General features: G+C 37.4%; 1 protein-coding gene across 4 annotated transcripts in view; it reads right to left on the reverse strand.

Moving 5' to 3' along the window:
* Window positions 1-25,559, reverse strand: part of snphb (syntaphilin b) — a 40,172-nt gene that overhangs the window by 10,087 nt on the left and 4,526 nt on the right. For 2 of the 4 annotated variants that reach the window (XM_061924862.1, XM_061924854.1), the window contains exons 2-3: window positions 20,169-20,271; window positions 2,317-2,487 (exon numbers count right to left, since the gene is read on the reverse strand). In XM_061924862.1, the coding sequence (XP_061780846.1) occupies window positions 2,317-2,487; window positions 20,169-20,218 (221 nt within the window). In that variant the 5' untranslated portion in view covers window positions 20,219-20,271. The remainder of the gene's footprint in view (window positions 1-2,316; window positions 2,488-20,168; window positions 20,272-25,559) is intronic. The other 2 variants (XM_061924881.1, XM_061924871.1) reach the window with 1 other exon arrangement.

Raw genomic sequence — 25,559 nt, forward strand, 5'->3', positions numbered from 1 at the left:
TTTAAGACAAATGAGGGTGAAAAACAAGTCAAAGACAAGATGTGACACATTTTAATACAATAAAGCACGCATCATTATTCCTATTTTGCACTGCAGGGTTTCCCAAACTGTGACCTAATGGGTCCTAGGACATTTTAAATATGGCCTAATAATTAGTAGATCACTCATGTCTTATATAGGATCTTTGACTAGTTATTTGTGCAGTAGATCCTCAACAGCAGATCTTTCATGTCATATATAGGATCTTTGACTATAGTTTTTTGCAGTAGATCCTCAAAAACAGTAGATCACTCATGTCTTATAAATGATCTTTGACTAGTTATTTGTGCAGTAGATCCTCAACAGCAGATCTTTCATGTCATATATAGGATCTTTGACTCTTTTTTTTTTAGATCTTCAAAAACAGTAAATCACCCATGTCTTATATAGGATCTTTGACTAGGTTTTTTGCAGTAGATCTTCAAAAACAGCAGATCACTCATGTCTTATATAGGATCTTTGACTAGGTTTTTTCAGTAGATCCTCAAAAACAGTAGATCACTCAGGTCTTATATAGGTTATTTGACTATAGTTGTTTTGCAGTAGATCCTCAAAAACAGCAGATCACTCCTGTCTTATATAGGATCTTTGACAATAGTTTTTTTTTTTGCAGTAGACCCTCAAAAACAGTAGATCGCTCATGTCTTATATAGGATCTTTGACTACTTGTTTTGCAGTAGATCCTCAAAAACAGCAGATCACTCATGTCTTATATAGGATCTTTGACTATAGTTTGTTGCAGTAGATCCTCAAAAACAGTAGATAACTCAGGTCTTATATAGGATCTTTGACTAGTTATTTTTGCAGTAGATACTCAAAAACAGTAAATCACTTATGTGTTATATAGGATTTTTGACTATATGGTTTTTTTTTGGCAGTAGAACCTTAAAAAAGCAGATCACTCATGTCTTATATAGGATCTTTGACTATAGTTGTTTTGCAGTAGATCCTTAAAAACAGCAGATCACTCATGTCTTATATAGGATCTTTGACTATAGTTGTTTTGCAGTAGATTCTCAAAAACAGCAGACCACTCCTGTCTTATATAGGATCTTTGACTATAGGTTTTTTTTTCAGTAGACCCTCAAAAACAGCAGATCACTCCTGTCTTATATAGGATCTTTGACTATAGTTTTTTTTGCAGTAGATCCTCAAAAACAGTAGATCACTCATGTCTTATATAGGACCTTTGACTATAGTTGTTTTGCAGTAGATCCTCAAAAACAGCAGATCACTCCTGTCTTATATAGGATCTTTGACTATAGTTGTTTTGCAGTAGATCCTCAAAAACAGCAGATCACTCATGTCTTATATAGGATCTTTGACTATAGTTGTTTTGCAGTAGATCCTCAAAAACAGCAGATCACCACTGTCTTATATAGGATCTTTGACTATAGGTTTTTTTTCAGTAGACCCTCAAAAACAGCAGATCACTCATGTCTTATATAGGATCTTTGACCATAGTTTTTTTGCAGTAGATCCTCAAAAACAGTAGATAACTCAAGTCTTATATAGGATCTTTGACTAGTTATTTTTGCAGTAGATCCTCAAAAACAGTAAATCACTAATGTGTTGTATAGGATCTTTGACTATAGTTTTTTTGCAGTAGATCCTCAAAAACAGCAGATCACTCATGTCTTATATAGGATCTTTGACTATGGTTGTTTTGTAGTAGATCCTCAAAACAGTAGATCACTCATGTCTTATATAGGATCTTTGACTATAGTTGTTTTGCAGTAGATCCTTAAAAACAGCAGATCACTCATGTCTTATATAGGATCTTTGACTATAGTTTTTTTTTTTCAGTAGACCCTCAAAAACAGCAGATCACTCATGTCTTATATAGGATCTTTGACTATAGTTGTTTTGCAGTAGATCCTCAAAAACAGCAGATCACTCATGTCTTATATAGGATCTTTGACTACAGTTGTTTTTGCAGTAGATATTCAAAAACAGTAGATCACTCATGTTTTATATAGAATCTTTGACTAGTTATTTGTGCAGATCTTTCATGACATATATAGGATCTTTGACTATATACAGTATTTTTAACAGTAGTTCTTTAAAACAGTAGATCACTCCCGTCATATATAGGATCTTTGACTGTAGGTTTTTTTTGCAGCAGTTCCTTAAAACAGTAGATCATTCCTGTCATATATAGGATCTTTGACTACATCATTTTGAACAGTAGTTCCTTAAAACAGTGGAACATTCCAGAAGTGGGGCCTAAAAGTCCAGGTTTGGGAGACCCTGCCGGAGGACTATGTGTGGACAGACCGAGAGCGAGGGGAGGAGGGGGAGTGTGTCAGACGGCTTTGGCGGTCTGGAGACTTGGTGGACGCGCTTCCTTTAGCGGCGGAGGCGTGGCCTTTAGTGGGGCGCATGGAGACCATGTAGCCCGTCTCCATGGGGACGTAGTCTACTTCTATCAACCTGCAGTAGTCAAACCTGACCAGGGGTGGAAACAAAACCATTTAGGTCACACGTGCTGCAAACCCTTTTCTGTGCTGGAAAAGAAAACAACAACTTTTGCATTTAGCAAGCTTTGAAGTGCATGCCAAAGCAGCAGGTGGCGCTAGAAGCCACTGCGGTGTCAAAGGCCTGCAGAGAAACAAAGCACATTTATAGCAGAACTTAGCAACAATATGCCTCAACTGAAAAGTCCAAGTGTGTTGTGCTGTTCTACTCCAGTCCTGTAGGTGGCGATACTGACCATTGTAAGGCATAATGTGAAAATGATACACACATTTATATAGAGGAACTTGAAGTTATTTTTTTAAATGTGTTATTTCCAGTTCATTAAAAAATGGAACTAAGCTTTTGAACCGATACTGATAACCGATATTTATGTATGTAGACTCAAGGCACTGAGAAATGCATATAACCGTATTATAATATTACACCCTACCAAAAATTGGACAACTACCAGAAGTGGGACCAAGTTATTGTTCTGCAAGTCATAAGTAAGTCTCAAGTCAAGTCCCAAGTCCTGCATTTTGAGTTTCGAGTCCTTTCAAGTCCTTTTAACCCCAGACTAATATATTTACACAGATTGTGTATGCTTTTAAAACGCTTTATTTATTTATTAAAACCAGTGCATTTTGAAATTGGAGGGGAAAAAAAATAAACATTTAACTCATTCCTTTCCAGAATAAACACATCACACTTAGAATTTCATGGCTGCAACACGTGCCAAAGTAGTTGGGAAAGGGCATGTTCACCACTGTGTTACATGGCCTTTCCTTTTAACAACACTCAGTAAACGTTTGGGAACTGAGGAGACACATTTTTGAAGCTTCTCAGGTGGAATTCTTTCCCATTCTTTCTTGATGTACAGCTTAAGTTGTTCAACAGTCCGGGGGTCTCCGTTGTGGTATTTTAGGCTTCACATTTTCAATGGGAGACAGGTCTGGACTACAGGCAGGCCAGTCTAGTACCCGCACCCTTTTACGACGAAGCCACGTTGATGTAACACGTGGCTTGGCATTGTCTTGCTGAAATAAGCAGGGGCGTCCATGGTAACGTTGCTTGGATGGCAACATATGTTGCTCCAAAACCTGTATGTACCTTTCAGCATTAATGGCGCCTTCACAGATGTGTAAGTTACCCATGTCTTGGGCACTAATACACCCCCATACCATCACACATGCTGGCTTTTCAACTTTGCGCCTATAACAATCCGGATGGTTCTTTTCCTCTTTGGACGTCCACAGTTTCCAAAAACAATTTGAAATGTGGACTCGTCAGACCACAGAACACTCTTCCACTTTGTATCAATCCATCTTAGATGAGCTCAGGCCCAGCGAAGCCGACGGCGTTTCTGGGTGTTGTTGATAAACGGTTTTCGCCTTGCATAGTAGAGTTTTAACTTGCACTTACAGATGTAGCGACCAACTGTAGTTACTGACAGTGGGTTTCTGAAGTGTTCCTGGGCCCATGTGGTGATATCCTTTACACACTGATGTCGCTTGTTGATGCAGTACAGCCTGAGGGATGGAAGGTCACGGGCTTAGCTGCTTACGTGCAGTGATTTCTCCAGATTCTCTGAACCGTTTGATGGTGAAATCCCTAAATTCCTTGCAATAGCTGGTTGAGACAGGTTTTTCTTAAACTGTTCAACAATTTGCTCACGCATTTGTTGACAAAGTGGTGACCCTCGCCCCATCCTTGTTTGTGAACGACTGAGCATTTCATGGAATCTACTTTTATACCCAATCATGGCACCCACCTGTTCCCAATTTGCCTGTTCACCTGTGGGATGTTCCAAATAAGTGTTTGATGAGCATTCCTCAACTTTATCAGTATTTATTGCCACCTTTCCCAACTTCTTTGTCACGTGTTGCTGCCAACAAATTCTAAAGTTAATGATTTTTTGCAATTTTTTTTTTTTTTTTTATCAGTTTGAACATCAAATATGTTGTCTTTGTAGCATATTCAACTGAATATGGGTTGAAAATGATTAGCAAATCATTGTATTCCGTTTTGTTCTTACCTTATCTCATTGATCTCATCTCATACTGTATGTGTGTTGATGTGTGCGTACACAGGAAAAACATAACAAATACATGAACATAACAATGAACAGAGTTGTACTTTTTAGATGCAATATGTACACATATTCTTAATATAGTATACATTTTAACTGGCCTTTATTTGACTGTTTGTCTTTTTGTAGGTGGCTAAAATACGCGGTGCTGCTGACCGCCGTCTAGCGTCACGTTACTGTGTGTGATACATGGACTAACGAAACATTATGTGTTGGTTCCTCATGCAACCTGCTTAAAAAAATCACTCAATTTAGCCAATAAACGTTAGCTTACGTTCAAAACTTTGTGCAACTTCAAATGTCGAACGAAGTTGGAAGTTGTTGCGTCTCCGTCTGTAATCTTCGAGCCGCATGTTTTGCATGCTGCAATTCCGTTTTTGTTGACCAAGTCGTAGTTTTTATACCCGATCGAAACTATCTTCGGTATCATTTTTTCTCACTGGCGTGTTGTTTTGACAGCTCTTCTTCGTTGGTTGTCCTGCAATTTGATTGGACGAATGCTGTGGGATGAGCGCTCCTGTGTAACTTTTTAATCTTTGGGTTTTGGGGAAAGTTGCAAGTCATGTCGAGTCAAAAGGCTCAAGTCCAAGTGAAGTCACAAGTCATTGATGTTAAAGTCCAAGTCGAGTTGCAAGTCTCTTAACATTTTGTCAAGTCGAGTCTAAAGTTGTCAAATTCAAGACTCGAGTCCACACCTCTGTGACAACTACTATGTAGGGATAAGGATCATTTAATGATATTTGTGTGGAAATACACTTCCCACTGTAATTCTTACTAGAGATGTTCGATAATATCGGCCTGACGATATTATCGGCCGATAAATGCTTTAAAATGTAATATCGGAAATTATCGGTATCGGTTTTTTTTTATTATCAGTATCGTTTTTTTTTTTTTTTTTTTTTATTAAATCAACATAAAAAACACAAGATACACTTACAATTAGTGCACCAACCCAAAAAAACTCCCTCCCCCAATATGATGGCAGTCACACATAAGAGATACATGTAGACTGCAATATGACTCAAGTAAACAACACCAAAATGTAATATGTTCCATTGAAAGTAGAGATGTCCGATAATATCGGCCTGCCGATATTATCGGCCGATAAATGCTTTAAAATGTAATATCGTAAATTATCGGTATCGTTTTTTTTTAATTATCAGTATCTTTTTTTATTTTTATTTTTTTTATTAAATCTAATAAATAATATAATATTATCGGCCGATAAATGCTATAAAATGTAATATCGGAAATGATCGGTATTGTTTTTTTTTAATTATCAGTATCGTTTTTTTTGTTTTTTTTATTAAATCAACATAAATAACACAAGATACACTTACAATTAGTGCACCAACCCAAAAAACCTCCCTCCCCCATTTACACTCATTCACAAACAAAAAATGTTTTTGAGGAAATAAAAACATGGACCTAATCACTCTAGTATCGGTATTTCCTCTCGTTCTTGTTAAAAACATAAATACCGTATTTTTCGGACTATAAGTCGCACTTAAAATCCTTTCATTTTGTCAAAACTCCACAGTGCGCCTTATAACCCGGTGCGCCTAATGTACGGAATAATTTTGGTTGTGCTTACCGACCTCGAAGCTATTTTATTTGGTACATGGTGAAATGATAAGTGTGACCAGTAGATGGCAGTCACAAATAAAAGAGAAGTATAGACTGCAATATGATGGCAGTCACACATAAGAGATACGTGTAGACTGCAATATGACTCAAGTAAACAACACCAAAATGTAATATGTTCCATTGAAAGTAGAGATGTCCGATAATATCGGCTAATATCGGAAATTATTGGTATCGTTTTTTTAATTATCAGTATCGTTTTTGTTTTTTTATTAAATCAACATAAAAAACACAAGATACACTTACAATTAGTGCACCAACCCAAAAAACCTCCCTCCCCCATTTACACTCATTCACAAACAAAAAATGTTTTTGAGGAAATAAAAACATGGACCTAATCACTCTAGTATCGGTATTTCCTCTCGTTCTTGTTAAAAACATGAATACCGTATTTTTCGGACTACAAGTCGCACTTAAAATCCTTTCATTTTCTCAAAACTCCACAATGCGCCTTATAACCCGGTGCGCCTAATGTACGGAATAATTTTGGTTGTGCTTACCGACCTCAAAGCTATTTTATTTGGTACATGGTGAAATGATAAAGGTGACCAGTAGATGGCAGTCACACATAAAAGAGAAGTATAGGATGCAATATGATGGCAGTCACACATAAGAGATACGTGTAGACCGCAATATGATGGCAGTCACACATAAGAGATACGTGTAGACTGCAATATGGCTCAAGTAAAGAACACCAAAATGTAATATGTTCCATTGAAAGTAGAGATGTCCCATAATATCGGCCTGCCGATATTATCGGCCGATAAATGCTTTAAAATGTAATATCGGAAATTATCGGTATCGTTTTTTTTTTATTATCAGTATCGTTTTTATTTTATTTTATTTTATTTTATTTTATTTTATTTATTTTTTATTTTTTATTAAATCAACATAAAAAAACACAAGATACACTTACAATTAGTGCACCAACCCAAAAAACCTCCCTCCCCCATTTACACTCATTCACACACAAAAAAAATGTTTTTAAGGAAATAAAAACATGGACCAAATCACTCTAGTATCGGTATTTCCTCTCGTTCTTGTTAAAAACATGAATACCGTATTTTTCGGACTATAAGTCGCACTTGAAATCCTTTCATTTTGTCAAAACTCGACAGTGCGCCTTATAACCCAATGCGTCTAATTTTGGTTGTGCTTACCGACCGCGAAGCTATTTTATTTGGTACATGGTGAAATGATAAGTGTGACCAGTAGATGGCAGTCACACATAAAAGATAAGTATAGACTGCAATATGATGGCAGTCACACATAAGAGATGCGTGTAGACTGCAATATGACTCAAGTAAACAACACCAAAATGTAATATGTTCCATTGAAAGTAGAGATGTCCGATAATATCGGCCTGCCGATATTATCGGCCGATAAATGCTTTAAAATGTAATATCGGAAATTATTGGTATCGTTTTTTTTATTATCAGTATCGTTTTTATTTTTTTATTTTTTATTAAATCAACATAAAAAACACAAGATATATATCAATATATATCAATACAGTCTGCAGGGATACAGTCCGTAAGCACACATGATTGTGCGTGCTGCTGGTCCACTAATAGTACTAACCTTTAACTGTTAATTTTACTCATTTTCATTAATTACTAGTTTCTATGTAACTGTTTTTATATTTTTTTACTTTTTTTTTATTCAAGAAAATGTTTTTATTTTATTTATCTTATTTTATGATTTTTTTTTTTTTTAAGTACCTTATCTTCACCATACCTGGTTGTTCAAATTAGGCATAATAATGTGTTGATTACACGACTGCATATATCGGTATTGGTAATTAAGAGTTGGACAATATCGGATATCGGCAAAAAGCCATTATCAGACATCCCTAATTCTGACCCATGCAAACACTGTAAGTTGGAATTTATTAACATCTCGACTTTTCGTGAGACAAACATTTGGAATATGATTTGGTGAATAAAAAACAAAAACATCTGTCCAACGCAACATAGACAAAATGAGGCCAATTGAACAAAGCCAATAAGATGCTGCATTGCAGTTATCAACAACACCCAAACAGGCGGAGTCACATGTCTTATAGATTGAGAACAATACAAAGATATTTTCCCCGACATGAATAATTGAGCGGTGCAATAAGTGGCTGACACTCAGAAAGGCAACGTTGTGGCTCCTTGCCAAACGTAATAAAGTCAATGATTTTGTTGTCAAGTGCTTTCACAATAATGTCTTTTCTGTCAAACTCATGTATCAAACTAGCACAATATTGCAACATGTATCAAACTAGCACAATATTGCAACATGTATCAAACTAGCACACTATTGCAACATGTATCAAAGTAGCACAATATTGCAACATGTATCAAACTAGCACACTATTGCAACATGTATCAAAGTAGCACAATATTGCAACATGTATCAAACTAGCACAATATTGCAACATGTATCAAACTAGCACAATATTGCAACATGTATCAAACTAGCACAATATTGCAACATGTATCAAACTAGCACAATATTGCAACATGTATCAAACTAGCACACTATTGCAACATGTATCAAAGTAGCACAATATTGCAACATGTATCAAACTAGCACACTATTGCAACATGTATCAAAGTAGCACAATATTGCAACATGTATCAAACTAGCACAATATTGCAACATGTATCAAACTAGCACAATATTGCAACATGTATCAAACTAGCACAATATTGCAACATGTATCAAACTAGCACAATATTGCAACATGAATCAAACTACCACACTATTGCAACATGAATCAAACTACCACAATATTGCAATATGTATCAAACTAGCACAATATTGCAACATGTATCAAACTAGCACAATATTGCAACATGTATCAAACTAGCACACTATTGTAACATGTATCAAACTAGCACAATATTGCAACATGTATCAAACTAGCACAATATTGCAACATGTATCAAACTAGCACAATATTGCAACATGTATCAAACTAGCACAATATTGCAACATGTATCAAACTAGCACAATATTGCAACATGTATCAAACTAGCACACTATTGCAACATGTATCAAAGTAGCACGATATTGCAACATGTATCAAACTAGCACACTATTGCAACATGTATCAAAGTAGCACAATATTGCAACATGTATCAAACTAGCACAATATTGCAACATGTATCAAACTAGCACAATATTGCAACATGTATCAAACTAGCACAATATTGCAACATGTATCAAACTAGCACAATATTGCAACATGAATCAAACTACCACACTATTGCAACATGAATCAAACTACCACAATATTGCAATATGTATCAAACTACCACAATATTGCAACATGTATCAAACTAGCACAATATTGCAACATGTATCAAACTAGCACAATATTGCAACATGTATCAAACTAGCACAATATTGCAACATGTATCAAACTAGCACAATATTGCAACATGTATCAAACTAGCACAATATTGCAACATGAATCAAACTACCACACTATTGCAACATGAATCAAACTACCACAATATTGCAATATGTATCAAACTAGCACAATATTGCAACATGTATCAAACTAGCACAATATTGCAACATGTATCAAACTAGCACACTATTGCAACATGTATCAAACTAGCACAATATTGCAACATGTATCAAACTAGCACAATATTGCAACATGTATCAAACTAGCACAATATTGCAACATGAATCAAACTACCACACTATTGCAACATGAATCAAACTACCACAATATTGCAATATGTATCAAACTAGCACAATATTGCAACATGTATCAAACTAGCACAATATTGCAACATGTATCAAACTAGCACACTATTGTAACATGTATCAAACTAGCACAATATTGCAACATGTATCAAACTAGCACAATATTGCAACATGTATCAAACTAGCACAATATTGCAACATGTATCAAACTAGCACAATATTGCAACATGTATCAAACTAGCACAATATTGCAACATGTATCAAACTAGCACACTATTGCAACATGTATCAAAGTAGCACGATATTGCAACATGTATCAAACTAGCACACTATTGCAACATGTATCAAAGTAGCACAATATTGCAACATGTATCAAACTAGCACAATATTGCAACATGTATCAAACTACCACAATATTGCAACATGTATCAAATTGCCACAATATTGCAACATGTATCAAACTACCACAATATTGCAACATGTATCAAACTAGCACAATATTGCAACATGTATCAAACTAGCACACTATTGCATCATGTATCAAACTAGCACAATATTGCAACATGTATCAAACTACCACAATATTGCAATATGTATCAAACTAGCACACTATTGCAACATGTATCAAACTAGCACAATATTGCAACATGTATCAAACTACCACAATATTGCAACATGTATCAAACTAGCACACTATTGCATCATGTATCAAACTAGCACAATATTGCAACATGTATCAAACTACCACACTCTTGCAACATGTATCAAACTACCACAATATTGCAACATGTATCAAACTGCCACAATATTGCAACATGTACCAAACTACCACAATATTGCAACATGTATCAAACTAGCACAATATTGCAACATGTATCAAACTAGCACAATATTGCAACATGTATCAAACTAGCACACTATTGCAACATGTATCAAACTAGCACACTATTGCAACATGTATCAAAGTAGCACAATATTGCAACATGTATCAAACTAGCACAATATTGCAACATGTATCAAACTACCACACTATTGCAACATGTATCAAACTACCACAATATTGCAACATGTCTCAAACTAGCACAATATTGCAACATGTATCAAACTACCACAATATTGCAACATGTATCAAACTGCCACAATATTGTAACATGTACCAAACTACCACAATATTGCAACATGTATCAAACTACCACAATATTGCAACATGTACCAAACTACCACAATATTGCATTATGTATCAAACTAGCACAATATTGCAACATGTATCAAACTAGCACACTATTGTAACATGTATCAAAGTAGCACAATATTGCAACATGTATCAAACTAGCACAATATTGCAACATGTATCAAACTACCACACTATTGCAACATGTATCAAACTAGCACAATATTGCAACATGTATCAAACTAGCACAATATTGCAACATGTATCAAACTAGCACACTATTGCAACTTGTATCAAACTAGCACACTATTGCAACATGTATCAAACTACCACAATATTGCAACATGTGTCAAACTACCACAATATTGCAACATGTATCAAACTACCACAATATTGCAACATGTATCAAACTAGCACAATATTGCAACATGTATCAAACTACCACAATATTGCAACATGTATCAAACTACCACAATATTGCAACATGTATCAAGCTAGCACAATATTGCAACATGTATCAAACTAGCACAATATTGCAACATGTATCAAACTACCACAATATTGCAACATGTATCAAATTGCCACAATATTGCAACATGTATCAAACTACCACAATATTGCAACATGTATCAAACTACCACAATATTGCAACATGTATCAAACTAGCACAATATTGCAACATGTATCAAACTAGCACAATATTGCAACATGTATCAAACTACCACAATATTGCATTATGTATCAAACTAGCACACTATTGCAACATGTATCAAACTAGCACAATATTGCAACATGTATCAAACTACCACAATATTGCAACATGTATCAAACTAGCACACTATTGCATCATGTATCAAACTAGCACAATATTGCAACATGTATCAAACTACCACACTCTTGCAACATGTATCAAACTACCACAATATTGCAACATGTATCAAACTAGCACACTATTGTAACATGTATCAAAGTAGCACAATATTGCAACATGTATCAAACTAGCACAATATTGCAACATGTATCAAACTACCACAATATTGCAACATGTATCAAACTAGCACAATATTGCAACATGTATCAAACTACCACAATATTGCAACATGTATCAAACTAGCACAATATTGCAACATGTATCAAGCTAGCACAATATTGCAACATGTATCAAATTAGCACAATATTGCAACATGTATCAAACTACCACAATATTGCAACATGTATCAAATTGCCACAATATTGCAACATGTATCAAACTACCACAATATTGCAACATGTATCAAACTAGCACAATATTGCAACATGTATCAAACTACCACAATATTGCAACATGTATCAAACTAGCACAATATTGCAACATGTATCAAACTACCACAATATTGCATTATGTATCAAACTAGCACACTATTGCAACATGTATCAAACTAGCACAATATTGCAACATGTATCAAACTACCACAATATTGCAACATGTATCAAACTAGCACACTATTGCATCATGTATCAAACTAGCACAATATTGCAACATGTATCAAACTACCACACTCTTGCAACATGTATCAAACTACCACAATATTGCAACATGTATCAAACTGCCACAATATTGCAACATGTACCAAACTACCACAATATTGCAACATGTATCAAACTACCACAATATTGCAACATGTATCAAACTAGCACAATATTGCAACATGTATCAAACTAGCACAATATTGCAACATGTATCAAACTAGCACACTATTGCAACATGTATCAAACTAGCACAATATTGCAACATGTATCAAACTAGCACACTATTGCAACATGTATCAAAGTAGCACAATATTGCAACATGTATCAAACTAGCACAATATTGCAACATGTATCAAACTACCACACTATTGCAACATGTATCAAACTACCACAATATTGCAACATGTCTCAAACTAGCACAATATTGCAACATGTATCAAACTAGCACAATATTGCAACATGTATCAAACTACCACAATATTGCAACATGTATCAAACTGCCACAATATTGTAACATGTACCAAACTACCACAATATTGCAACATGTATCAAACTACCACAATATTGCAACATGTACCAAACTACCACAATATTGCATTATGTATCAAACTAGCACAATATTGCAACATGTATCAAACTAGCACAATATTGCAACATGTATCAAACTAGCACACTATTGCAACATGTATCAAAGTAGCACAATATTGCAACTTGTATCAAACTAGCACAATATTGCAACATGTATCAAACTAGCACACTATTGCAACATGTATCAAACTAGCACAATATTGCAACATGTATCAAACTAGCACACTATTGCAACATGTATCAAAGTAGCACAATATTGCAACATGTATCAAACTACCACAATATTGCAACATGTATCAAACTACCACACTATTGCAACATGTATCAAACTAGCACAATATTGCAACATGTATCAAACTAGCACAATATTGCAACATGTATCAAACTAGCACACTATTGCAACTTGTATCAAACTAGCACACTATTGCAACATGTATCAAACTAGCACAATATTGCAACATGTGTCAAACTACCACAATATTGCAACATGTATCAAACTAGCACAATATTGCAACATGTATCAAACTAGCACAATATTGCAACACGTATTAAAGTAGCACAATATTGCAACATGTATCAAACTACCACAAACTGCCATCCAAGCAACATCTTTTTTCGTGGACGCCCCTGCTTATTTCAGCAAGACAATGCCGAGCCACGTGTTACAACAGCGTGGCTTCGTAGTAAAAGAGAGCGGGTACTCGACTGGCCTGCCTGTAGTCCAGACCTGTCTCCCATTGAAAATGTGTGGTGCATTATGAAGCGTAAAAATACCACAATGGAGACAAGGTAAAACTCTACAGTGCAAAGCAAAAGCCATTTATCAACAACACCCGGAAACACCGCCGGCTTCGCTGGGCCCGAGCTCGTCTAAGATGGACTGATGCATAGTGGAAAAGTGTTCTGTGGGTCGGACGAGTCCACATTTCAAATTGTTTTTGGAAACTGTGGACGTCGTGTCCTGAGGACCAAAGAGGAAAAGAACCATCCGGATTGTTCTAGGCGCAAAGTGTAAAAGGCGGCATGTGTGATGGTATGGGGGTGTATTAGTGGCCAAGACATGGGTAACTTACACATCTGTGAAGGCACCATTAATGCTGAAAGGTACATACAGGTTTTTGCCATCCAAGCAACGTCTTTTTTCATGGACGCCCCTGCTTATTTCAGCAAGACAATGCCGGGCCACGTATTACAACAGCGTGGCTTCGTAGTAAAAGAGTGCGGGTACTAGACTGGCCGGAACTGTCTCCCGTTGAAAATACCACAATGGAGACAAGGTAAAACTCTACTATGCAAAGCGATAGCCATTTATCAACAACACCCGGAAACGCCGCCGGCTTCGCTGGGCCCGAGAAAATTTAAAGATGGACTGATGCAAAGTGGAAAAGTGTTCTGTGGGTCTGCCGAGTCCACAAATCATTGTATTCTGTTTTTATTTACGAATTACACGACGGAGCCAGCTGGGTGGAAGTCTGCCTAGCAACAAGTCAAACTACCAAGGATCACAGTTAAAAAAAAAATTAAAAAAAAGAAAAGCAAGCATTGTAGACATGCTCTTACGCTCTCAAGTGCAGATCTACCTGAGGAAGATCTACAGTGAGCCACTCAAGGTTTCCCTCATCGTCGTTCTTGCAGGAAATCACTGAGGTTTTTTTTTTTTTTTTTTAGTTTAATCATGATTCAGAATTTGATGGATCCAATCCGTGCACGGTCCTGAAGGGGGAAACCCTGATCCCAGGTCAGCACATGTGTTGTGTTGCTCTTTTAGCAGCATGCGCTCTGTGAGAATAGAGGGCGCTCACGCGGGAGGCGCCGGCACCGGAACGGCCACCGGCGGCGTGGCAGCCGGCCCCGACCCGGCCGCCGACCCGGCCGCCGATCCGGGTGCCGGCCCGGGCGAGGAGGAGGGCGTTTGTTGCGAGCGACGTTTGGGCTGCAGCGCCTTCAGAGGGTTGAATCTGAGGGAGGAGAGAGAGAGGACCAGACCAGAGACTACCCCGTTGAGACCTGTTGCGCCGGCAACATGGTGCGCCACATGCCCTGTTAATGGCGACTAACGGAGAGCAGGACGCTTTTCGTCGTGTCGTTCAAGCCACGATACGTCGGACAAAGTCGCTGAGTCATCACGACGGCATAGACAGAACGCCGAGTCAGCGTGTGCTAACCCTCTGCTGAAGCTAATATCAACTCTTGAGTCGTGCAAAATAGATGACAAATTAAGAATAGTGATGCTAAAATTACATTTTAACGTCATGCTTGGTTACAACACTCGAATATTTGTGAGCTACAGGCTAACATTACATTTCAACATTACTTTTAGTTAGCAACATTAGCATAACAATGTGAGCTACATGCTAACATTACATTTCAACATTAAGCTTAGTTAGCAACATTAGCATAACAATGTGAGCTTCATGCTAACATTACATTTCAACATTACTCTTAGTTAGCAACATTAGCATAACAATGTGAGCTATATGCTAACATTACATTTCAACATTACTCTTAGTTAGCAACACTAGCATAACAATGTGAGCTACATGCTAACATTACATTTTACCGTTACTTTTGTTAGCAACACTAACATAACAATGTGAGCTACATGCTAAAATTACATTTTAATATCATGCTAGGTTACAACACTCGAATATTTGTGAGCTACATGCTAACATTACATTCGAACATTACTCTTAGTTAGCAACACTAGCATAACAATGTGAGCTACATGCTAACATTACATTCGAACATTACTCTTAGTTAGCAACACTAGCATAACAATGTGAGCTACATGCTAACATTACATTTGAACATTACTCTTAGTTAGCAACACTAGCATAACAATGTGAGCTACATGCTAACGTTACATTCGAACATTACTCTTAGTTAGCAACACTAGCATAACAATGTGAGTTACATGCTAACATTACATTTCAACATTACTCTTAGTTAGCAACACTAACATAACAATGTGAGCTACAGGCTAACATTACATTTCAACATTACTCTTAGTTAGCAACACTAACATAACAATGTGAGCTACATGCTAACATTACATGTCAACATTACTCTTAGTTAGCAACACTAGCATAACAATGTGAGCTACATGCAAACATTACATTTCAACATTACTTTTAGTTAGCAACATTAGCATAACAATGTGAGCTACATGCTAACATTACATTTCAACATTACTCTTAGTTAGCAACACTAGCATAACAATGTGAGCTACATGCTAACATTACATTTCAACATTACTTTTAGTTAGCAACATTAGCATAACAATGTGAGCTACATGCTAGCATTACATTTCAACATTACTCTTAGCTAGCAACACTAGCATAACAATGTGAGCTACATGCTAACATTACATTTTAACATTACTCTTAGTTAGCAACACTAGCATAACAATGTGAGCTGCATGCTAACATTACATTTCCACATTACTCTTAGCTAGCAACACTAGCATAACAATGTGAGCTACATGCTAACATATTCGAACATTACTTTTTGTTAGCAACACTAGCATAACAATGTGAGCTACATGCTAACATTACATTTCAACATTACTCTTAGCTAGCAACACTAGCATAAGAATGTGAGCTACATGCTAAAATAAAATTTTAACGTGATGCTATGTTACAACACTCGGACATTTGTGACCTACAGGCTAACATGACATTTTACCGTTACTTTTTGGTAGCAACACTAGCATAACAATGTGAGCTACATGCTAAAATAAAATTTTAACGTCATTCTAGGTTACAACATTCAAATATTTGTGACCTACAGGCTAACATTACATTTCAACATTACTCTTAGTTAGCAACACTAGCATAACAATATGAGCTACATGCTAAAGTTACATTTTAATATCATGCTAGGTTACAACATTTAAATATTTGTGACCTACAGGCTAACATTACATTTTACCGTTACTTTTTCTTAGCAACACTAGCATAACAATGTGAGCCACATGCTAAAATTACATTTTAAAGTCATGCTAGGTTACAACACTTCAATATTTGTGAGCTTCAGGCTAACATTACATTTCAACATTACTCTTAGTTAGCAACACTAGCATAACAATATGACCTACATGCTAAAGTTACATTTTAACATCATGCTAGGTTACAACATTTAAATATTTGTGACCTACAGGCTAACATTACATTTTACCGTTACTTTATCTTAGCAACACTAGCATAACAATGTGAGCCACATGCTAAAATTACATTTTAAAGTCATGCTAGGTTACAACACTTCAATATTTGTGAGCTTCAGGCTAACATTACATTCGAACATTACTCTTAGTTAGCAACACTAGCATAACAATGTGAGCTACATGCTAACATTGCATTTTAACGCCATGCTAGGTTAGTGACACTAGAATAGCTATGTGAGCTACATGCTAATATTACATTTTGATATCATGCTAGGTTAGCAACACTAGCATATATGTGAGCTACATGCTAACATATAATTATAACATCATTGTAGGTTGGCAACACTTGAGCTATACAAGGTACATGCTAAAATTATATTTCAACATCATTATAGGTTAGCAGCGATATCACAGCTATGTGAGCTACATGCTAACATTGCTTTTTAACGCATGCTAAGTTATTGACACTTGAATAACTACAGTATGTGATCAACATGCTAATATTAAATTTTAACATCATTCTAGGTTAGCAACACTAACACATATGTGAGATAGATGCTAACATACAATTTTAACACCATTCTAGGATGGCAACACTTGAATAGCTATACAAGGTACATGCTAAATGTATGTTTTAACATCATGCTGTGTTAGCAGCGATCTATGTAAGCAACATGCTAACATTGCATTTTAACGTCATGCTAGGTTAGTGACACTAGAATAGCTACACAAACTGGATGCTAAAATTACATTTTAACGTCATGCTAGGTTACAACACTCGAGTATAGCTATGTGAGCTACATGCTAACATTGCATTTTAACGCCATGCAAAGTTAGTGACACAAGAATAGCTACAGTATGTGATCCACATGCTAATATTACATTTTGACATCAAGCTAGGTTAGCAACACTAGCATATATGTGAGTTGCATGCTAACATACAATTTTAACATCATGCTAGGTTAGCAACACTAGCATATATGTGAGCCACATGCTAACATACAATTTTAACATCATTCTAGGTTAGCAATAGTAGCATATATGTGAGCTACATGCTAACATACAATTTTAACATCATTTTAGGTTAGCAACACCAGCATATATGTGAGCCACATGCTAACATACAATTTTAACATCATTCTAGGTTAGCAATAGTAGCATATATGTGAGCTACAGGCTAACATACAATTTTAACACCATTCTAGATTAGCAACACCAGCATATATGTGAGCCACATGCTAACATGCAATTTAACATCATTCTAGGTTAGCAACACTAGCATATATGTGAGCTACATGCTAACATACAATTTTAACATCATTCTAGGTTAGCAACACCAGCATATATGTGAGCCACATGCTAACATACAATTTTAACATCATTCTAGGTTAGCAATAGTAGCATATATGTGAGCTACATGCTAACATACAATTTTAACATCATTCTAGGTTAGCAACACCAGCATATATGTGAGCCACATGCTAACATACAATTTTAACATCATTCTAGGTTAGCAATAGTAGCATATATGTGAGCTACATGCTAACATACAATTTTAACATCATTCTAGGTTAGCAACACCAGCATATATGTGAGCTACATGCTAACATACAATTTTAACATCATTCTAGGTTAGCAACACCAGCATATATGTGAGCCACATGCTAACATGCAATTTAACATCATTCTAGGTTAGCAACACTAGCATATATGTGAGCTACATGCTAACATACGATTTTAACATCATTCTAGGTTAGCAACAGTAGCATATATGTGAACTACATGCTAACATACAATTGTAGCATCATTCTAGGTTAGCAACACTAGCATATATGTGAGCTACATGCTAACACACAATTTTAACATCATTCTAGGTTAGCAACAGTAACATATATGTGAGCTACATGCTAACATACAATTTTAACATCATTCTAGGTTAGCAACACTAGCACATATGCGAGCCACATGCTAACATACAATTTTAGCATCATTCTAGGTTAGCAACACTAGCATATATGTGAGCTACATGCTAACATACAATTTTAACATCACTCTAGGTTAGCAACAGTAGCATATATGTGAACTACATGCTAACATACAATTGTAGCATCATTCTAGGTTAGCAACACTAGCATATATGTGAGCTACATGCTAACACACAATTTTAACATCATTCTAGGTTAGCAACAGTAACATATATGTGAGCTACATGCTAACATACAATTTTAACATCATTCTAGGTTAGCAACACTAGCACATATGCGAGCCACATGCTAACATACAATTTTAGCATCATTCTAGGTTAGCAACACTAGCATATATGTGAGCTACATGCTAACATACAATTTTAACACCATTCTAGGTTGGCAACACTTGAATAGCTACACAAGGTACATGCTAAATTTATATTTTAACATCATGCTAGGTAACATCATTGTATTTGTCACAGCTGCATTTTAAGATGTGTAGCGAAGCCCTCTCAAGTGGTGGTTGTGGTAGGCTTAGGTTTATTAAGTATTAATTAGCTTTTAATGAGTATAGCATTACAGCATGTCATATATACTTTTATATATATATATATATATATATATATATATATATATATATATATATATATATATATATATGTTTTGAAACAGATAAAAACCTAATCCTGGTCAAGTTTCATTCAATTAGCCTTTAAACTTGTATACGCCGTGTAGCGAAGCCTTTAGTTTTCCTACAAAGTTGTCCTCCATGAAGTGGTGGGTGTATACACATATGGCAGAGGTATGAGAAGAAGGTACGGTACTGTGGCTTACCGGCGCGAGCCTGATCCAGTCCTCCGAGTGGCGGGGGCGGGGGCGGACATGGTGCCAGGCGGCGGCCCGTCGATGTTCTGCCGTCTCGTGTTCAGCTGAGAGCCTGCGTAGAAATAACGTGATTTAGCGTGGGGTTGACTTTTGCTGACTGCAATCAGCTAATCTGCTCGGTCGGCACTTTTTTTTTTTGCTGTCCTCAACCCCCGAGCCGCCAACCACGTGACGTTGGCGCTGACACCACACGGGAGATGTCCTGGCTGGTCCACTTTTTGTCCCCTTTTTTGGGGTCGCGGGGGGTGCTGTAGCCTATCTCAGTTGCGTTCGGGCGAAAGGCGGGGTACCCCCTGGACAAGTCGACTTAATCCCTTCATACAGACAGAAACTGAAACTGTTATGAAGACCATTAAGTGTTACACCGCTGAGGCTGTGGGGGAGCTGCGCGCATGTTTGGAGACGACAGACTGGGAGGCAATTGGTGCGGCCACGGACAATCTGGACGAGTGTACGGACACTGTGACCTCATACATTCAGTTCAATGAGGCGCGAATCATTCCAACGCGCACCAGAGCTTGTTTTAACAACGACAAGCCTTGGTTTACACCCAAGCTCCGACAGCTGTGGAAGAAAAAGGAGGCTGCGTGGAGGAGCGGGGACCGGAGTACTTACAGAGAAGCGAAGTACCACTTCAACAGGGAAGTGGAGAAAGCTAGATCTGTGTACTCTAACCGTCTACAGCAGGGGTGCCAAACTCAAATACAGAGTGGGCCAAAATTTAAAACTGAACAAAGCCGCGGGCCAAGGTTGAACAAATGAACCTTTTAATAGGGACCCAAACAAGGTTTGCATTAAATATTGAACAAGCAAGGCTTATATAACTTTATAGTGACATGCAAAATCGAGTATAAGTGTCCACATAAGCGGCCATAAGACCCCAATTCAGTAGTGTACACAATTTTGGAAATAATAGCTAAAAGGTGCTGTCCACGCATGTGGCCACTAAGGCCTTTAGAGGTTTATATGCATATTTCACACTGCAATCAATCAAATGTAGGGTGAGGTCAAACGGTGGTGTCCAATTGATGACGCCCAGGCCATCCGTCATTTGAAGGGTATTTTTATGTCCCTGTAAAACCCTGTAGAGCCAAAGGCATCATCTAAGGAGAAACTAGTTATATGCTCATAATAATAATTAGGGATGTAACAATAAAAGGTATTAATGACAGCTGCCGGCGGTTAGTAATGCCGTTTTAAATTGAAATGAGCGGAAAAAAAACAAGTTTGATAACCCCACTTTAATAAACTCACTAGCTGAAATGAAAACAAAAGACATTAACGTTGTCCCCGTTGAATGTATACAAACACATTACTGTCTGAGCAACTACAATATTTCATTGTGCACATTGAAGCTACAAACTGTGCTCTCTTAGAGTCTCTCGCGGATCGATCGTTCCCGGCTCAGAGGAAAAGAGGCGGAGGTGGGTTTTTTTTTATGGTGCATTCAAGGACCGCTGAACAGGGTAGGACGCCACAATGCCTGCCGTCAATGGTAAATATTAACAATGGATGGTATTTGTCGCTACAGTACAAGCTAATATCGAAAACAATGGAAGCTCAGCCATTAAAACAGGTAACATATTAAGAGTAAAACACAATTAGTGAAGCATAAGAAGCTCGAAACATGCAAAAAAGTGGATTTTCTAACAGTGTGTCTACAAACCCCGTTTCCATATGAGTTGGGAAATTGTGTTAGATGTAATTATAAACGAAATACAATGATTTGCAAATCCTTTTCAACCCATATTCAGTTGAATATGCTACAAAGACAACATGTTTGATGTTCAAACGCATAAACTTTATTTTTTTTTTGCAAATAATAATTAACTTAGAATGTCATGGCTGCAACACGTGCCAAAGTAGTTAGGAAAGGGCATGTTCACCACTGTGTTACATGGCCTTTCCTTTTAACAACACTCAGTAAACGTTTGGGAACTGAGGAAGCACATTTTTGAAGCTTCTCAGGTGGAATTCTTTCCCATTCTTGCTTGATGTACAGCTTAAGTTGTTCAACAGTCCGGGGGTCTCCGTTGTGCTATTTTAGACTTCATAATGCGCCACACATTTTCAATGTGAGACAGGTCTGGACTAAAGGCAGGCCAGTCTAGTACCCGCACTTGTTTACTATGAAGCCACGTTGATGTAACACGTGGCTTGGCATTGTCTTGCTGAAATAAGCAGGGGCGTCCATGGTAACGTTGCTTGGATGGCAACATATGTTGCTCCAAAACCTGTATGTACCTTTCAGCATTAATGGTGCCTTCACAGATGTGTAAGTTACCCATGTCTTGGGCACTAATACACCCCCATACCATCACAGATGCGGGCTTTTCAACTTTGCGCCTATAACAATCCGGATGGTTCTTTTCCTCTTTGGTCCGGAGGACACGACGTCCACAGTTTCCAAAAACAATTTGAAACGTGGACTCATCAGACCACAGAACAATTTTCCACTTTGTATCAGTCCATCTTAGATGAGCTCAGGCCCAGCGAAGCCGACGGCGTTTCTGGGTGTTGTTGATAAACGGTTTTTGCCTTGCATAGGAGAGTTTACAGATGTAGCGACCAACTGTAGTTACTGACAGTGATTTTCTGAAGTGTTCCTGAGCCCGTGTGGTGATATCCTTTACACACTGATGTCGCTTGTTGATGCAGTACAGCCTGAGGGATCGAAGGTCACGGGCTTAGCTGCTTACGTGCAGTGATTTCTCCAGATTCTCTGAACCCTTTGATGATATTACGGACCGTAGATGGTGAAATCACTAAATTCCTTGCAATAGCTGGTTGAGAAAGGTTTTTCTTAAACTGTTCAACAATTTGCTCACGCATTTGTTGACAAAGTGGTGACCCTCGCCCCATCCTTGTTTGTGAATGACTGAGCATTTCATGGAATCTACTTTTATACCCAATCATGGCACTCACTTGTTCCCAATTTGCCTGTTCACCTGTGGGATGTTCCAAATAAGTGTTTGATGAGCATTCCTCAACTTTATCAGTATTTATTGCCACCTTTCCCAACTTCTTTGTCACGTGTTGCTGCCATCAAATTCTAAAGTTAATGATTATTTGCACAAAAAGTTTGAACATCAAATATGTTGTCTTTGTAGCATATTCAACTGAATATGGGTTGAAAAGGCTTTGCAAATCATTGTATTCTGTTTATATTTACATCTAGCACAATTTCCCAACTCATATGGAAACGGGGTTTGTATTTTTTTTAGTTATTGGGAAAAAAAACACGGTCAATGTGTGTGTATAAGTACTTTTTGAACCCATTCAACAATACTACGATTGTTTTGTTTAGTTCTATTCTGTTATTTTTGGACTCCCTTAGTTCCTGTTTTGTGCACCCCTGGGTTTCTGTTGGTTTCTATGGGGATTAATTGGGTTCACCTGCCTCTGGTTAGTGGTCGGCACGCTCACCTGCAATCGACCACTAATCAGAGAGCTATTTATTCACCTTTCTCGCCACGCTCAGTCTGGCAAGCAAACAGGCACAAACTTTGGTTTGCTTCCTGTTTTTTGTACGTGTTGCGATTTGCGAAGATTAAATCACATCCTACCTTCACGCTTTGTCCGGAGTTGTCCGTCTGCGTCCCGGGAGAACGACCCCGCAGTAAGTTGCGACCCTCACGTGACAGCGATAATATCGACAATTGTGATACGAAATAATTGTATCGTTACATCTCTACTAATAATGAACAAAAAAAACCGCAAAGATTTGTCTTAAAACATGCGTTTATTTAGACTATTTCCTTACAAACTACCCGACGTTCACAACTACTCTTCAATAAAGTGGGGTCGATCGGACGGTCAACTTCTGTGATGTTGAATCTTTAAAAAGGGGTCATATTATCATTTTTTTTCCATATTTAAAAGTAGAGATGTCCGATAATGGCTTTTTTTGCCGATATCCGATATTGTCCAGCTCTTAATTACCGAGTCCGATATCAACCGATACCGATATATACAGTCGTGGAATTAACACATTATTATGCCTAATTTTTTTGTGATTCCCCGCTGGATGCTCACCAAATTGGACACACACATCAGGACTGGCGAAAATTGCGATCTAATCAAAAAACCAAACCCCAAAACTCTAAATTGCGCTCTAGCGCCCCCTAGGAAGAAAACGCAGACAAAACTGCGACCTATGTAGGTCTCACTTATACCTATATTTCATACACTGACAACCCCCAGCAAAAATCAACAGGAAGTTTGCAATTCCCCCTTCAAAACAGTCACCTTTTTTCAAACATGATCTCCTCTGAGCGCGTTTGTCGTGTCGGCTTCAAATTAGCACAGGAGAGAGATTGAACCCTTCTGATTAAAAGTTGATGAAAGAGTTTTAAGTACTGCTCCGGTTTGGATTTTATGAGCCCTCAAAGTCGGTCCCGTCCATCGCTGCTTGCAGCTTTAATTAGGGACCGCAATGTCCCTTTGGGACAGAGGACCCTTTTGTATTTCGTGCGTTTTATTATTATTATTATTCCGCCGCCTCTTTGAGCTCTAATTTGACCCCCTTAACATGCTTCAAAACTCACCATATTTGACACACACATCAGGACTGGCAAAAATTGCCATCTAATAAAAAAACCAAACCCCAAAACTCCAAAATTGTGTTCTAGCGCCCCCTAGGAAAAAACACAGACAAAACAGCTTATAACTTCCGGTAGGAATGTCGTAGAGACATGAAACAAAAACCTCTATGTAGGTCTGACTTAGACCTAGATTTCATACATTGACATCCTTCAGCAAAAATCAACTGGAAGTTGGCAATTCCCCCTTCAAAACAACATTTTAATAAAAACAGTCACTTTTGCCTCTTTGAGCTGTTAATTTGACCCTCTTAACATGCTTCAAAACTCACCAAACTGGACACACACATCAGGGCTGGCAAAAACTGCGATCTAATAAAAAACCCAACTCCAAAACTCAAAATTGCACTCTAGCGCGCCATAGGAAGAAAACACAGACACAACTGCTCCTAGGAGGAAAACTCAGACAAAACTGCCTGTAACTTCCAGTAGGAATGTCTTAGAGACATGAAACAAAAACCTCTATATACATTTCATATATTGACAACCCCCAGCAAAAATCAACAGGAAGTTTGCAATTCCCCCTTCAAAACAAAAGTTTTGTAAAAACCGGTCACCTTTTTTCAAACATTATCTCCTCTGAGCGCGTTTGTCGTGTCGGCTTCAAATTAGCACAGGAGAGAGATTGAACCCTTCTGATTAAAAGTTGATGAAAGAGTTTTAATTACTGCTCCGGTTTGGATTTTATGAGCCCTCAAAGTCGGTCCCGTCCATCGCTGCTTGCAGCTTTAATTATTAT

This window comes from Nerophis lumbriciformis, linkage group LG01 (assembly GCF_033978685.3).
Source record: "Nerophis lumbriciformis linkage group LG01, RoL_Nlum_v2.1, whole genome shotgun sequence".
NCBI lineage: Eukaryota > Metazoa > Chordata > Actinopteri > Syngnathiformes > Syngnathidae > Nerophis > Nerophis lumbriciformis.